Genomic DNA, 15358 nt, shown 5'->3' with positions numbered 1-15358 from the left:
AGCACATGCTCTGCCTATTTGTATATCAAAATTGCAACTTTTTATTTTATTCATTCATCGGATGTGGCCAGCATTTATTGCCCATCCCTAATTGCCCTTGAGAAGGTGGTGGTGAGCTGCGTTCTTGAACTGCTGCAGTCCATATGGCGTAGGTACACCCACAGTGCTGTTAGGGAGGGAGTTCCAGGATTTTGACCCAGCTACAGTGAAGGAGCGACGACGATATTATGGGATCCTCTGTACATCATTGGAATCTAATTTGCATATTCCAAGTGGTCTTCCACCTTAAATAATGGGGCGATGGTGTAGACAGAAGGATCCTAAGAAATTGCTCTTATGGGGCTTATGCTTGCTCTGCATGCTAATAGTAACAGAAAAGATGTACAACTGAGGTATTGCAGAAGTGACCATTAACAATACAAGAAAATGGAGTGACTATTTCTATGAATTTAGATTTTTTTAAGGAATTCTGTATTTTAAGATCATATATTACTTTTGTTGAGATGTTCATTATTTGTGTGCACGTCTACATTGAAAATCATAATATAAGTACTTAAAAATATATTTAACTTTCCAGAGTAGACATTGATTGTAATAGTTTTGATTTGAGGATTTCCATAGAATTTAAAATATTTCAACAGTCTATCTGTTTTTCAAGCTTAGCTGAACTCCTGGGTTTCTGGAATCCTGTTAGATCATATCTTTGTACTTTACTCTAGCTCCCCGGAAAGTTCCACCGCATCCCCCAGTCAACCCTGTGGTGAAAGAGAAAACAGAAACATCTGTCACTTTGGCTTGGTCTCTCCCTCAAGATGTGCCACCTGCCCCTGTCACAGGATACATAATAGAAAAAAAGAAAGTAGGAAGCAATACCTGGACAAGGTGTCACACTACAGACAAGATAACGGCACAAGAATTCACAGTGAGTGGCTTGCCAGAAGGAACTAATTATCAGTTTAGAATTAGTTCTGTAAACAACTTTACCCAGAGCACCTACCTAGAAGTCCCAGGAACATTTCGTTTTGGTGAGTACCAATGTTTTGACAAAACTTTTAAAAAGTGCCTTTCTCTTACTTCATGTATCTTTAATTTGTCATCTTACTGTTTATTGGAGATTTATTTCTGCTCTTATCCCTGTCCTTTAATTCAAAAATGAACTTTAGTTTTGTTCTACTGGTTGGCATAATTTGCACCAGATAACTGCTAATTTTACCTTTTGTCTGCTATAAGATTCTCAGGAGGTCAGGCTGATTTACTGCCCATATCAACCATCTGTCTCATTTCTGTCCCATCACAGAATCCAACTGTGTTTCGAACAATTCCACTGTTTTAGCTGCTACTACCCTATATGGAAAAACATTCTGAAAGTTGCCATATTGTTCCTCATAAGTGTTTATAATGTGTAAATCAGCCATCTCCATGGGCAAAATTTAATGCCTCCCCCCCGAGGCAACTTTAGAGATGGTGGGGCCATTTGATCAGCAGGAAGGCGTGGGGTGGGGACCCCTTTGTCTTCCCGACTCCCCCTAGACAAACTCTGGGCATGAAGAGTGGTGCAGGATAGTCTTCCTGTGCCCAGAGGCCAATTAAGGTGGCTCCATAAGGGCCTTATCGTTCCACTGCTGGTATTCAACCTGCAGAGAGTGGAGGACTTGACATCCAGGGAGGCTGCCTAACAAACCAAATTGGGTTTGTTAACAGCCTTGCGAGGGAGCAGGGAGCATCCCCTGCACTAGCTTCCGACTCCCCTCTCCTCCCTTGCCAGCCTTTCACAACCCCATCCTGCTCACACTCAACTCTGTCTGAGGTTCCATGCCGGATCCTTCCTGTAGGCCCCAGGGTAATACAGGCAGTGTGCACCGCTATTGATGGCGCTGCTGATCCTGGAGAGCTGCCAGCCTTTGATTGGCCGGCAGCTCTTGGGGGTGGGATTTTTGATCTATTGGAGGCTTAATTGCGTGGGAGACCTGATGCTGTCAGGTAACTGCCAGATTACCTTGTAATTGCATCGGGCCCGCTGGAGAGAAGCGACACAGGGCTCCCATCCGTTTTCCAAGCTGTGTGCAAGACCCAGTTGCAATCATTAAATTTTACCCCATGTTTTTCCTCAGTTCCTGCTTTCCTGTTTTACTTTGAAGCAATAGTCTGATCTACCTTTATCTTATTCATTTAAATACACCATTTGAATATGCCTTTCTTTTAACGGCCTTTCTTTTAGATTAAACATGTTGTCTCATATCTAATAAACACACCCAGGTCCCTCTGAATGCAAACATTTCCCAATCTCTTACCATTCAAAAAATATTCTTCCTTTTATTTTTCCTACCAAAGTGGATAACTTCACACTTCACCACATTATATTCCATCTGCCATGTTCTTGTCCACTAATTTAAACTGCCTATATCCCAAGTTCTAATCCTTGCAGTTGATGAAGCCTGCCAACCTGAAATTGTCCTGTTTCATCCTACTTTCTACCTGTTAACTAATCCTCAGTCCATGTTAGCATATTACCTGAATCTCAAGATCTTCAATTTTGTGTAATAATTTTGAATATTTCTTGAAAATCTAAATACACTATGTTCACTGGTTCGCCTTTACCTACCCTGCTAGTTACAACCCCGAAAAATTCTTAACAATTTGTCAAACACAATTTCCCTTTTAAAAATCGGTGTTAACTCTGCCCAGTTATTATTTTCCAAGTGCCCTGTTACCATTTCCCTAATAATAGATTCTAGCATCTACCTATTACTGAAGTCAGGCTAACTGGCCTATAGTTCTGACAAAAGATCATTGACCTGAAATGTTAACTCTGTTTTTCTCTCCATAAATGCTGTCAGACCTGCTTAGTTTTTCCACCATTTTCTATTTTTATTTCCAATTTTCCAGAATCGTTTTTGTAATTTAGTGGCCTGCAGTTCCCTGTTTTCTCTGTTCCTCACTTCTTGAATATTGGGTTTATGTTTGCTGCCTTCCAATTCACTGGAACTATTCTACAATCTAGGGAATTCTGAAAGATCAAAACCAGTGAATTCACTATCTCCTTTAGCCCCCTATTTTATAAACCTAGGATGTAGATTATCAGGTTCAGGGGATTTGTCACCTTTTGGCCCCATTCAATTTTCCAGTGCTATTTCTTTAAGTTCCTGATTCTGACTAGACCCTTTTGGGGGTGGGGGATGGTACAAGTCGTTTAGACCATCAACACAAAATGGCCTTGCAGTAAATTCGCAGCCAATTTTTCCCCATGCTTGACCTTTCACTGAACTTCACAGAATTATAGCTCAAATTTTTTTTGGAGGCTTATTCCTTGGTCTCACTGTCGATTTTACTTATTAAATATCTTGGCAATATTTTCCAGGTTAATGGAAAATGAGAAGTGGCATGGTGAAAAATCTTAGAGTTTATCCATTCTTTGCTGATGACCGCATTGTACACACATCAGTTTTCTTCAGATTGCATTATCTCGGTTCTTAATCTCCCGCTTCTTACGGATAAAGCACAAGTGCTTGAATTCCTCCAAGATCTTAAGTCATATAATCAAAGTGGGTAATAGTCCCAGATTTGCACAAAGTGTGGTAGCAAGCGGGAAAAAGGACATTTTACCCGCTGGCTGCAATGGAGGGTTTTTGCGCCGTATCGTCCCATTCCAGGCATGTCCAACTTCATTGATAGTGCATTCCCCGGAAACACGCCGGATCGCTGGCAGGGCAGCCTCTGATTCACCCATCATCTCAGACCTTCAGTAATACGGACACCGTATTTAAAGGGTGCCCCTGCACAAAGCTAGCGCTCTCTAAGGGATCGGAAGCTCCTGCAAAGTCAAGGATGCCAAAGAGAGGAAACATGCTGCCTTCAAGTTTAGCGAGCCTCCCTTGGGTGCTGACAGGACGCAGTGGAGGCTCGCTGTGAAGTCCTCTACCCCCGCTGTGGAGAAGACCAGCAAGCAAGGTCACCAATCCAGCATGGGAGGCAGTGGCAGCGGTGGTCAGCGCCAAGGCCTGCATAAGAGGACAGCCACCCAGTGCTGAAAAAGGGTGAATGATCTCCTCTGTTCTGCCAAGGTAAGTTGCACTTCTCGTCACTCTCAACTCACAAACCCACAAATTCATCACACGTCCACAGGGATCTCACTCACTGCCAGTTCAAGGGACATCAGCATTCACTCTCTCAAACACACCTTCATCCGCCCTGCGGATCATGTCCTCATCCTGTCCGTGGCACCACTCACCACCCACACATGCCAGGCATCCTTCTCAACTGGCTTAGCAGATGTCCTGCTTACACTCTCTTCATCTGTCTTCATGCAGGACAAGTTGGCACACAACAAAAGGGAGAGGATAGTGGAGGCGTTAGTGGTGATCTTTCAGGAATCACTGGAGTCAGGGAGGGTCCCAGAGGACTGGAAAATCGTTAATGTAACCCCCCTGTTTAAGAAGGGAGTGAGGCAAAGGACGGGAAATTACAGGCCGATTAGCCTGATCTCAGTCGCTGATAAGATTTTAGAGTCCATTATTAAGGATGAGATTTCAGAATACTTGGAAGTGCATGATAAAATAGGGCAAAATCAGCATGGTTTCATCAAGGGGAGGCCATGCCTGACAAATCTGTTAGAATTCTTTGAGGAGGTAACAAGTAGGTTAGACAAAGGAAAGCCAATGGATGTTATCTACTTGGACTTCCAGAAGGCCTTTGACAAGGTGCCGCACAGGAGGCTGCTCAGTAAGATAAGAGCCCATGGTGTAAGAGGCAAGGTACTAGCATTATAGAAGATTGGCTGTCTGGCAGGAGGCAGAGAGTGGGGATAAGGGAGTCCTTAATGGATGGTGGCCGGTGACTAGTGGAGTTCCTCAGGGGTCAGTGTTGGGACCACAACTTTTCACTTTATACATTAATGATCTAGATGAAGGAACTGAGGGCATCCTGGCTAAGTTTGCAGATGATACAAAGATAGGTGGAGGGACAGGTAGTATTGAGGAGGTGGGGAGGCTGCAGAAGGATTTGGACAGGTTGGGAGAATGGGCAGGGAAGTGGCAGATGGAGTACAATGTGGGGAAGTGTGAGATCATGCACTTTGGTAGAAAGAATAGAGGTATAGACTATTTTCTAAATGGGGAGAGAATTCAGAAATCTGGAGTGCAAAGGGACTTGGGAGTCGTAGTCCAGGATTCTCTTAAGGTTAACTTGCAAGTTGAGTCGGTAGTTAGGAAGGCAAATGCAATGTTGGCATTTATTTCGAGAGGACTAGAATATAAAAGCAGGGATGTGCTACTGAGGCTTTATAAGGCTCTGGTCAGACCACATTTAGAATATTGTGAGCAATTTTTGGCCCCGTATCTCAGGAAGGATGTCCTGGCCCGGGAGAAGGTCCACAGGAGGTTCACGAGAACGATCCCAGGAATGAAAGGCTTAACATATGAGGAATGTTTGAGGACTCTGGGTCTATACTCGATGGAGTTTAGAAGGATGAGGGGGGATCTGATTGAAACTTACAGAATACTGAAAGGCCTGGATAGAGTGGACGTGGGGAAGATGTTTCCATTAGTATGAGAGACTTGGACCCGAAGGCACAGCCTCAGAGTAAAGGGAAGACCTTTTAGAACAGAAATGATGAGAAACTTCTTTAGCCAGAGAGTGGTGAATCTATGGAATTCATTGCCACAGAAGGCTGTGGAGGCCAGGTCATTGAGTGTATTTAAGACCGAGATAGATAGGTTCTTGATTGGTAAGGAGATCAAAGGTTACGGGGAGAAGGCGGGAGAATGGGGTTGAGAAACTTATCGGCCATGATTGAATGGCGGAGCAGACTCGATGGGCCGAATGGCCTAATTTCTGCTCCTATATCTTATGGTCTAGGACACACAGGTAGAGGAATGCCCAACATCAAAGACTTAAAAAAAGACGTTGAAAATAGACTCATCCAACTGGTCGGCGACGATCTGTACATTTTCTGTGCTGAAGATGAGGTCGGCGGTGCTGAACCAAGTGAGGATCCAGCAGTGCAACATCTATCAGACAACCAGACTGTGAGTCAGTTACCCTGTTTGGCAGTCTCCCGTCATGCACCATTCATCTCTCCTAGCTTTTGCAGGCACATCTGAGAAGCAAACGACGGTGTCCGTGAGTCAGGTCCTTGAATCGAGCCCCGAAGACAACTGGGAAGAAGAATCTGATGACGCACCCTAATTGAAGGCATGTCATAGCACTCACCCACACCCTATACCAGCGCAGAGACACACCCCTCGGTGGGACCTAGTTCGAGAGGAGCCTTGTGGTCACAATCTAGTGAGCACATCGCACGATCTGAACCACAGCAGGCGGTGACAGGGACAACCTAGGTTTCTGGCACTCAAGTACTGCTGGAGGTCAGTCTGCTGAGTCTGAATCAGATGAGGAGCCTCTGGACTCAGCCATTCCTCAGTTGCTGGAGCTGCAAATGCAAGTTCGGAAACATCAGGAAGGGATGTCCACTGCACTCCTCAGATTGCAAGACATGATGGAGGAGTTTTTTTTTTATTCGTTCATGGGAGTGGGCTACGCTGGCTGGGCCAGCATTTATTGTCCATCTTTAGTTGCCCTTGAGAAGGCGGTGGTGGTGAGCTGCCTTCTTGAACCGCTGCAGTCCATGTGGTGTAGGTACACCCACAGTGCTGTCAGGAAGGGAGTTCCAGGATTTTGACCCTGCCACAGTTAATGAATAGCGATATATTTCCAAGTCAGGATGGTGAGTGACTTGGAGGGGAACTTCCAGGTGGTGGTGTTCCCATCTATCTGCTGCCCTTGTCCTTCTAGGTGATAGTGGTCGTGGGTTTGGAAGGTGCTGTCGAAGGAGCCTTGGTGAATTCCTGCAGTGCATCTTGTAGATAGTACACACTGCTGCTACTGTGCGTCGGTGGTGGAGGGAGTGAATGTTTGTGGATGTGATGCCAATCAAACGGACTGCTTTGTCCTGGACGGTGTCAGCTTCCTCAGTGTTGTAGGAGCTGCACTCATCCAGGCAAGTGGGGGAGTATTCCATCACACTCCTGACTTGTGCCTTGTAGATAGTGGACAAGCTTTGGGGAGTCAGGAGACGAGTTACTCGTCGCATAATTCCTAGCCTCTGACCTGCTGTTGTAGCCAGTGTATTTATATGTCTAGTCCAGTTCAGTTTCTGGTCAATGGTAACCCCCAGGGTGTTGATAGTGCGGGATTCAGTGATGTTAATGCCATCATCAACATCAAGGGGCGATGGTTGGATTCTCCCTTGTTGGAGATGGTCATTGCCTGACACTTGTGTGGTGCGAATGTTACTTGCCACTTGTCAGCCCAAGCCTGGATATTTTCCAGGTCTTGCTGCATTTTGACATGGACTGCTTCAGTATCTGAGGAGTCGCGAATCGTGCTGAACATTGTGCAATCATCAGCGAACATCCTCACTTCTAACCTTATGATGGAAGGAAGGTCATATTTGAAGCAGCTGAAGATGGTTGGGCGTAGGACACTACCCTGAGGAACTCCTGCAGTGACGTCCTGAAACTGAGATGAGTGACCTCCAACAACCACAACCATCTTCCTTTGTGCTAGGTATGAGTCCATCGTCTTCTGTCTGAGGTGATAGTGCCGGCATGCCAACGTACCGAAGTCAACACAGGTAGGATGGCAGCTGCCATGGAGATGTGAGTCGAGGATATCGGTTCTGCACTGCTACGCAGGCTCAACTCGATCGCTGACACCATAATTGGCCTCCAACAGTGTTAATGCGAGAGCGGTGTGGAGCAGCTTGATCCCTCTTCAGTTTCCCTTTCTCCTCAAGGTGTGAGCAGGGGTCCTCAAGAACCCACAGGGAGGAGGATCAGCTGGTGCACACTGTGGGGCAATCCACCCAGGTGACTCAGAGTGTCCGGCCCATCCAAATCCTCTCTTCCTGTGACCCCAGCAGCTCTAGCACCACAGGCTGAGGAGGATGCCACTGCCACACATCAGGACCCCGTAAGCTGGCCATGGCCTCAAGGTCTAGGCCCTCCAGAGCACGCCCACCAAGGTTATCACAGACAGGGCATAGGAGTCAGCAGGCTGTCTCCACCTCCGTTGTGGATGTCTTGAGAGCACCATAACATAGTGGCAGGGATTGGAAGGTTAAAAAGATGTAACTCTTTTGAGTTATCAACAGTCACAGAATGTAACTCTTTTCGAGTACATTCACAGTTCTTAGTTTCCGGGAGTGGGACATGAACCCACAACCTTCTGATTCAAAGGCAAGGGTGCTATGAACTGAGCCACAGCAAGATGTAATTGCTCAGCCTGAGAATGGGTGTTAATCACGTGTACTTAATGTTCACTGTTGTACATAAATTCCCAAGAATGCCTTCTTGCCTCTGGCTCCTTGTTATGATGAGCAATGTTTGTATCACTCAGATATGAAACCTTGGTCCCTGCACAAGATAGAGGCAGGTGTCTCAGTCCAGGACCTCTTCCCTGTGCAGTGTGTAACCTTTAGACCTAAGTGATGGTCTGACTTCACACTCCCAGGACACATTACTGATGCCTGCACCTCAATGGTGCTTGTCATTGGTGCCAAAATGTTGTGGGTAGGCATCACAGAGCTCTGTCATTCTCTCTGTGTGCTCTCAGCACCTTTTGAGGTGGCTCCCCATCTCTTCAGCATCTGTGACCAGTGATACTGTGCTCCTGAAGAGGTCAGATGCTGAAGGCTGACAAAGGATCAGGTGCATTTAACGTTTCACGGTTGCATCTCCATGATATGACCATGATCACAAAGCGCAAGCGAGCTGCGCTCAGCCAGACAGGTGTCAGACATTCACGAAGGCAATGTGAGGATCTATGGAGTGCCCTCACTGCATGTCGTTATCATCATCCTCCTGGAATCTAGCGACTTTTAGGGCCTCCACTGCATCTCCATGATATGAGCCTGGACACTGAGGGTATGTGTACTGCCATCAGCTACACAGGAATCAAAGTTTCATAGATGGAAGGTGAGGATGTCAGGACTGCCCTCATTGCATATCGTCATCCTCCTCCACGAATCTTGCGGCTACAAGGGCCTCCCGAGCGCACCTGCCTCGTCTGGCCAGTGTGATGGCCTCATCTTTGGCATCCTCACCTTTAAGGACCTGATAATCGTCATCCCCTGCGACGTCCTCCTCGCTGGAGGATAGTTGCAGCTCCTCCATTTCCTCCTCAACCAGGTGCTCCTCCCCCCATTAAAGCGCCTGGTTGTGGAGCGTGCAGCAAGCGACGATGATGTGTGACACCCTTTGGAGTCTGTATTGCAGTGCTCCACCAGACCTTTCGAGGCACTGGAACCTCATTTTCAAAATGTCTGTTGTTTGCTGCACCAAATTCCGGTTGGTGTCATGAGCCACGTTATACTGTCGCTCTGCTGCAGTCTCAGGCCGCATCGGTCATCAGTCACGTCCTCTGTGGGTAGCCCTTGTCCCCGAGAAGCAAACCCTGCAGCCTTTCTGGACCCTGAAAGATTTAAAGGACCTGAGATTTTTAAGGATGTAGGAGCCATGAATGCTACCTGGGAATTATGCACAAACCTGTAGGATGTGTTTGTGGTGGTTGCACACCAGCTGAACATTCAGCGAGTGGAAGTCCTTGCGATTTACATAGTTGACACGCCACGTGAGTGTAATCGATGACACCTTGCACTTGTGGAAAACCTGAGATCTGCGCAAATCCCTGCGCTCTTGCTTCCTGGCTTTTCTGATCCTGTTTTGTGCCTTCACGAAGATGGCATCCGTGACCTCCTGGATACACTTGTGTGTGGAGGCTTGTGAGAGCCCATACGGATCACCTGTGGAGTCCTGGAAGGAGCTGTTGTAACAATTGTGCGTCGCAGTTACTTTCATGGCCGCTGGCAGTGGATGCCCTCCATGTGCCGTTAAACAAGGCGTTAAATCCTGCAGCGATTGGCATATGTGACAGACCGGTTCCCTAGATGTGCGTTGTCTTTGGCAACACTGGTTCTCGGTCATCTGCAGGAATAACAGGCACCATCTATAGACCCTGGGGCTAGCGAGGCACCTACAAGCGTCGGCTCGCTGTGGATCTTCAACTGCGTGCGCAGCAGTCTCTACTGCCCCTTCACCTTGAAGGAGGTGCTCCTCTGTTTGCAGAGCCGGGCATCTCCACCACTCTATTCTTTTTTTCTGGTCTCTGTAAGCTATGAGGCATACCACTAAATCAATGATGCTGATGTTCTCCTCCTGCAGGATCAAAGAGAGAGCCGTGTGGGTTAGCATAGGTATTCTAAGAACCTCTCTTGTTTTAGTCTGAAGGCCACTTTATGCATACAGGAGAGTGCAGGCCACCATTTGGATGGCCAATGTGCAGTGCACTCAACAGCTGTCCGAACCCCACCCACCTCTGCCCCACTCCACTTGATCGATTGACGACAGCTTCGGCCACTGGACTGCATGCTGTGCTCTCAGCTCAGGCTATGCAATCTCCTAATCTGCACTGCAAGGCTGCGCTGTTAGCTTCAACCATACTGGATAAAGGTCCAAACCTTAACAAAGACATTGCAAAGGGCTGTGAGTGCCTCCACTAGTGACTGCTGCATGGCCACCTTTTGCATCGTGATTGTACAACCTGCACAATTGGTTACTTGCTCTGCTGCCCGCTAAAATGTATATTAATTTGCTGTCTGTGCTTGAGGGGTGAAAAGCTCTGGAGCATTTGGTGGCATTTTCATTCTTTTGCGTTGCTTCAATGGGCAGAAATACTTCAGAGGCTCGACTCCAAGCATGTCAATGGAACTGCGGCTGAAAGGTCTCAGCTACGGAAGAATGCTCACTTTTGACAAACTTTTCTAAGTGCATGGACTCTTCCCTCACCACCCCTCTGCCCCTCCTCCCACATCCCCTGGCATGTGCTTGCGTATTTCCTTCAGTCTGTGCTGCCTTGCCCTGGTACCGCACTGAAAGTCAGCCAGGAAAAAATAACTTGCCTGTGCTCCCTGTGAATGCATGGCGGCTCTTCCTTGATGTCCTACGGGCGATGTTCACAAGTGCTGCACAAGGTTGTGTGCACTCACCTCCGAGTTCCCCTCAAAGTTCAGGTAGCCAGATGCGTGCCTTTTAAAGGCAGTCGTGAAGCACGCCATTTTGAAGTCATGCCGACGTGAGCAGTAAATTTGAGGTGAGGGGATGATTCTGGTGAGCAGGGCTTATAATTAGATGCAAATATATTAAAATGACATACCTGGCGGGAAATGCCACCTGCCATTGATGGGTGGAGTGGACGATTGCAAACTGATTTCACAATGGCATAAAACTAATTTTTGGCCTTCGCGTCATATTGTCCCCGTCCCACACACCATGACGCTCGATGCCAACGGATTGGAAAAATTCAGGCAAAATCTTAGGTAGATTTACTACTTCAAATTAAGGAAATGGAAATTGGGTGATTTTTAAATTGGGTAGCCAGTCTAAAATCGCAGATTTCTGTTCTGTTAGCAAGATGAAAACCAAATTCCTGTTCTTTGATTCCTTCTGTTTTTATGCACATCCAACCAACAGCTGCAATTCTGTGCCTAGAAATTGTGCGGTGTTTAATCAAAACACTGGCATTCCAACAGGGGTGTGGAGTGGATTGAAAAAAAAGGGGAAGAATCCAGACGGGCCCGAGTCTCTCACATTTTGCCCTGCTCGTAATTTTTTTCTAGGAAGTTGGGAAGGGCAGACCTTCTGCAAATGCCCGTTCCTTACAACATTGACGCAATTTTGGAACATGATTGTGGATGTTTGCAGGTTGCTTTGGAAATTTTTTTATATTCATTCACAGGATGTGGGCTTTTATTGCTTATCCTTAGTCGCCCTTGAGAAGGTGAATTGCCTTCTTGAACTGCTGCAGCCCATGTGGTGTAAGCACACCCACAGTGCTGTTGGGAAGGGAGTTCCAGGATTTTCACCCAGCGACAGTGAAGGAACAGCAATTTATTTCCAAGTCAGGATGGTGAGTGACTTGGAGGGGAACTTCCAGGTGGTGGTGTTCCCATCTATCTACTGCCCTTGTCCTTCTAAATGGTAGTGGTCATGGGTTTGGAAGGTGCTGTCGAAGGAGCATTGGTGAATTCCTGCCGTGCATCATGTAGATGGCACACGCTGCTACTACTGTGCATCAGTGGTGGAGGGAGTGAATGTTTGTGGATGTGGTGCCAATCAAGCAGGCTGCTTTGTCCTGGTTGGTGTCAAGCTTCCTGAGTGTTGTAGGAGCTGCACTCATCCAGCGAAGTGCGGAGCATTCCATCGCACTCCTGACTTATGCCTTGTAGATAGTGGACAGGCTTTGGGGACTCTGGAGGTGAGTTACTCATCACAGGATCCCTACCCTCTGACCTGCTCTTGTAGCCACAGTATTTATATAGCTAGTCCAGTTCAGTTTCTGGTCAATGGTAACCCCCAGGATGTTGATAGTGGGGGATTCAGTGATTGTAATGTCATTGAACATCAAGGGCTATGGTTGGATTCTCTCTTGTTGGAAACAGTCATTGCCTGACACTTGTGTGGCGCAAATGTTACTTGCCACTTGTCAGCCCAAGCCTGGATATTGTCCAGGCCTTGCTGCATTTTGACATGAACTGAGTCAGTATCTGAGGAGCCGCAAATGGTGCTGAACATTGTGCAATCATCAGCGAACATCCCCACTTTTGACCTTATGATGGAAGGAAGGTCATTGATGAAGCAGCTGAAGATGGTTGGGCTGAATACACAACCCTGAGGACCTCCTGCAGTGATGTCCAGGAGCTGAGATGAGTGACCTCCAACAACCACAACCATCTTCCTTTGTGCTAGGTATGACTCCAACCAGCAGAGAGTTTTCCCCCAATTCCCATTGACTCCAGTTTTGCTAGGGCTCCTTGATGCCACACTTGGTCAAATGCTGCCTTGATGTTAAAGGCAGTTACCCTCACCTCACCTCGGGAGTTCAACTCTTTTGTCCATGTTTGAACCAAGGCTGTAATGAGGTCAGGAGCTGAGTGGCCCTGGCGGAACCCAAACTGGCCGTAGTGAGCAGTTAATTGCTAAGCAAGTGCCATTTGATAGCACTGTTGATGAACCCTTCCATTACTTTACAGATGATCGAGAGTAGACTGATGGGGCGGTAATTGGCTGGGTTGGATTTGTCCTTTTTGTGTACAGGACATACCTGGGCAATTTTCCACAAACCCGGGTAGATGCCAATGTTATAGCTGTACTGGAACAGCTTAGCTTGGGGCGCGACAAGTCTTCAATACTATTGCCGGAATGTTGTCAGGGCCTATAGCCTTTGCAGTATCCAGCGCCTCAGCCGTTTCTTGATATCATGTGGAGTGAATTGAATTGGCTGATGACTGGTATCCGTGATGCTGGGGACTTCCGGAGGATGGATCATCCACTCGGCACTTCTGGCTGAAGATTGTTGCAAATGCTTCAGCCTTATCTTTTGCACTAATGTGCTGGGCTCCTCCATCATTGAGGATGGGGGTATTTGTGGAGCCTCCTCCTCCAGTGAGTTGTTTAATTGTCCATCACCATTCATGACTGGATGTGGCAGGACTGCACAGCTTAGGTCTGATCCGTTGGCTGTGGAATCGCTTAGCTCTGTCCATCACTTGCTGCTTATGCTGTTTGACACGCAAGTAGTCCTGTGTTATAGCTTCACCAATTTGACACCTCATTTTTTTTTATGTATGCCTGGTGCTGCTCCTAGCATGTCCCCCTACACTCTTCATTGAACCAGTGTTGATCCCTTGGCTTGGTAATAATGGTAGAGTGGGGGCTGGGCCAGGCTATGAGGTTGCAGATTGTGTTCAAGTAGAATTCTGCTGCTGCTGATGGTCCACAGCACCTCATGGATGCCCTGTGTTGAGTTGCTAGATCTGTTTGAACTCTATCCCATTTAGCACAGTGATAGTGCCACACAACACGATGGAGGGTATCCTCAATGTAATGGCAGGACTTAGTCTCCATAACGACTGTGAGGTGGTCACTCCTACCAGAGATGGCACGGATATTGGTACTGGTGTTGAAAACAAGTAAGGCATCATTCTGGGCTGATCTTAGAGAGATTAACTGCTGTAAGATTGTGTGCATAACAACATTGGAGTCATCAACTGATTTAAAGGTGCTGCATTCAGTTTTTGACCCATCTAACCTGTGGCTTCCCCTCTATTTATGTTGTGTGGGTGTTCCTTTTTTGCCAGTGCTTGGAGGGACACTTGCCCCTGTTATGTTTATAATCCTGCCCCAGCTGACTGACCATTTAAATATGAATTACTGAAGTCATGTGAAGGATTTGGCCTTTCTCTGAAGTCATTTAAAAGTTACCAAAATCAAGGATAGGAATGCCCATAATAAAATAATTTCACACTATGTTCAAAAAGGAAAATTCATTAAAACATCGATTGAGACAAAATAGAACCAATAAAGTTTGCAAATCTTGATACTGTGTAGGATTTGGCCATCTATCATTATTGATTATTATTAATGTTGGTAGTTTATTATTTGCTCCTTTAGCAAGAGTTATCAATACAACAAGTTAAACTTGTTTGAATGTCATAGCTAACACTAAATTGCATATTTCATTCTGACAGAACCTAAAGCTTCCATTGAGACACCTTTGCAAGATGTTGAAGCTTCAACAGGTGAAGATGCAACCTTCTTTGTTGAACTATCTACAATTGCTCCAGGGATGTGGTTCATAAATGAAAAGGCTATACAAAGCAGTCAGAATTACATAGTACAGAGAACTAAAAATACACACACACTAATAATTAAACAAGTGAAGTCATTGGACAATGACATTGAAGTGAAATTTGTAGCAAGCAATGCTGAAAGCACTGCTAAATTAAGAGTGAAAGGTGAGTAAATTATTGCTGTCGATTTTTGGTTGCTTATTACATTCTGTTATTGTTTGCTCAAGAAGTAGTTTCCCTTGATCAATTTCTACCCTAATTTAAGGGTGTAGAGCTTTTTGTAAGTGTGCAGGTCCTGACAGTTTCAGTACGCAAGTCTGTGCTATACTTGTGTATCAGTGGAGACTACTACTTGGGAAGCATATAAATATTCCAGTGTTCTGGAGTGGTAAGAGTGGTAATTTGTACTCTGAAGAAATGCACAATTGGTAGGCTAGTAAATACATTACATTAGAGGTTGTATCATGAGCGTGCTGTTAATGTTGTTTCTTAGTGAAACAACCAAGAGGATATTTGTGCAGCTTAAAAAAGATTTTGTTGCCCCCCTCAGGCAACCAAAAAGATGTTAGTGAAAGTAACATTCCACAGAATGTGAGTGTGGGATTGCTATATTTTTGAATTTCAGTTATTTTCCTGATGTTCAGTGCTACTCAAAGGCGAATCTTGTTCCTTCCG

The 15358-nt window shown here is 46.1% G+C and overlaps 1 protein-coding gene across 1 annotated transcript in view; it reads left to right on the top strand.

Moving 5' to 3' along the window:
• Nucleotides 1–15358, top strand: part of obscnb (obscurin, cytoskeletal calmodulin and titin-interacting RhoGEF b) — a 691209-nt gene that overhangs the window by 48810 nt on the left and 627041 nt on the right. Inside the window, exons 4-5 of the mRNA XM_078536828.1 lie at nt 720–1025; nt 14582–14848. Of these exons, the coding sequence (XP_078392954.1) occupies nt 720–1025; nt 14582–14848 (573 nt within the window). The remainder of the gene's footprint in view (nt 1–719; nt 1026–14581; nt 14849–15358) is intronic.

The sequence above is a fragment of the Cetorhinus maximus genome, chromosome 3, assembly GCF_964194155.1.
Source record: "Cetorhinus maximus chromosome 3, sCetMax3.hap1.1, whole genome shotgun sequence".
Taxonomy (NCBI): Eukaryota; Metazoa; Chordata; class Chondrichthyes; order Lamniformes; family Cetorhinidae; genus Cetorhinus; species Cetorhinus maximus.
Note: the sequence above shows the minus strand (reverse complement) of the source record. Positions and strands in the feature narration are given on the sequence as shown.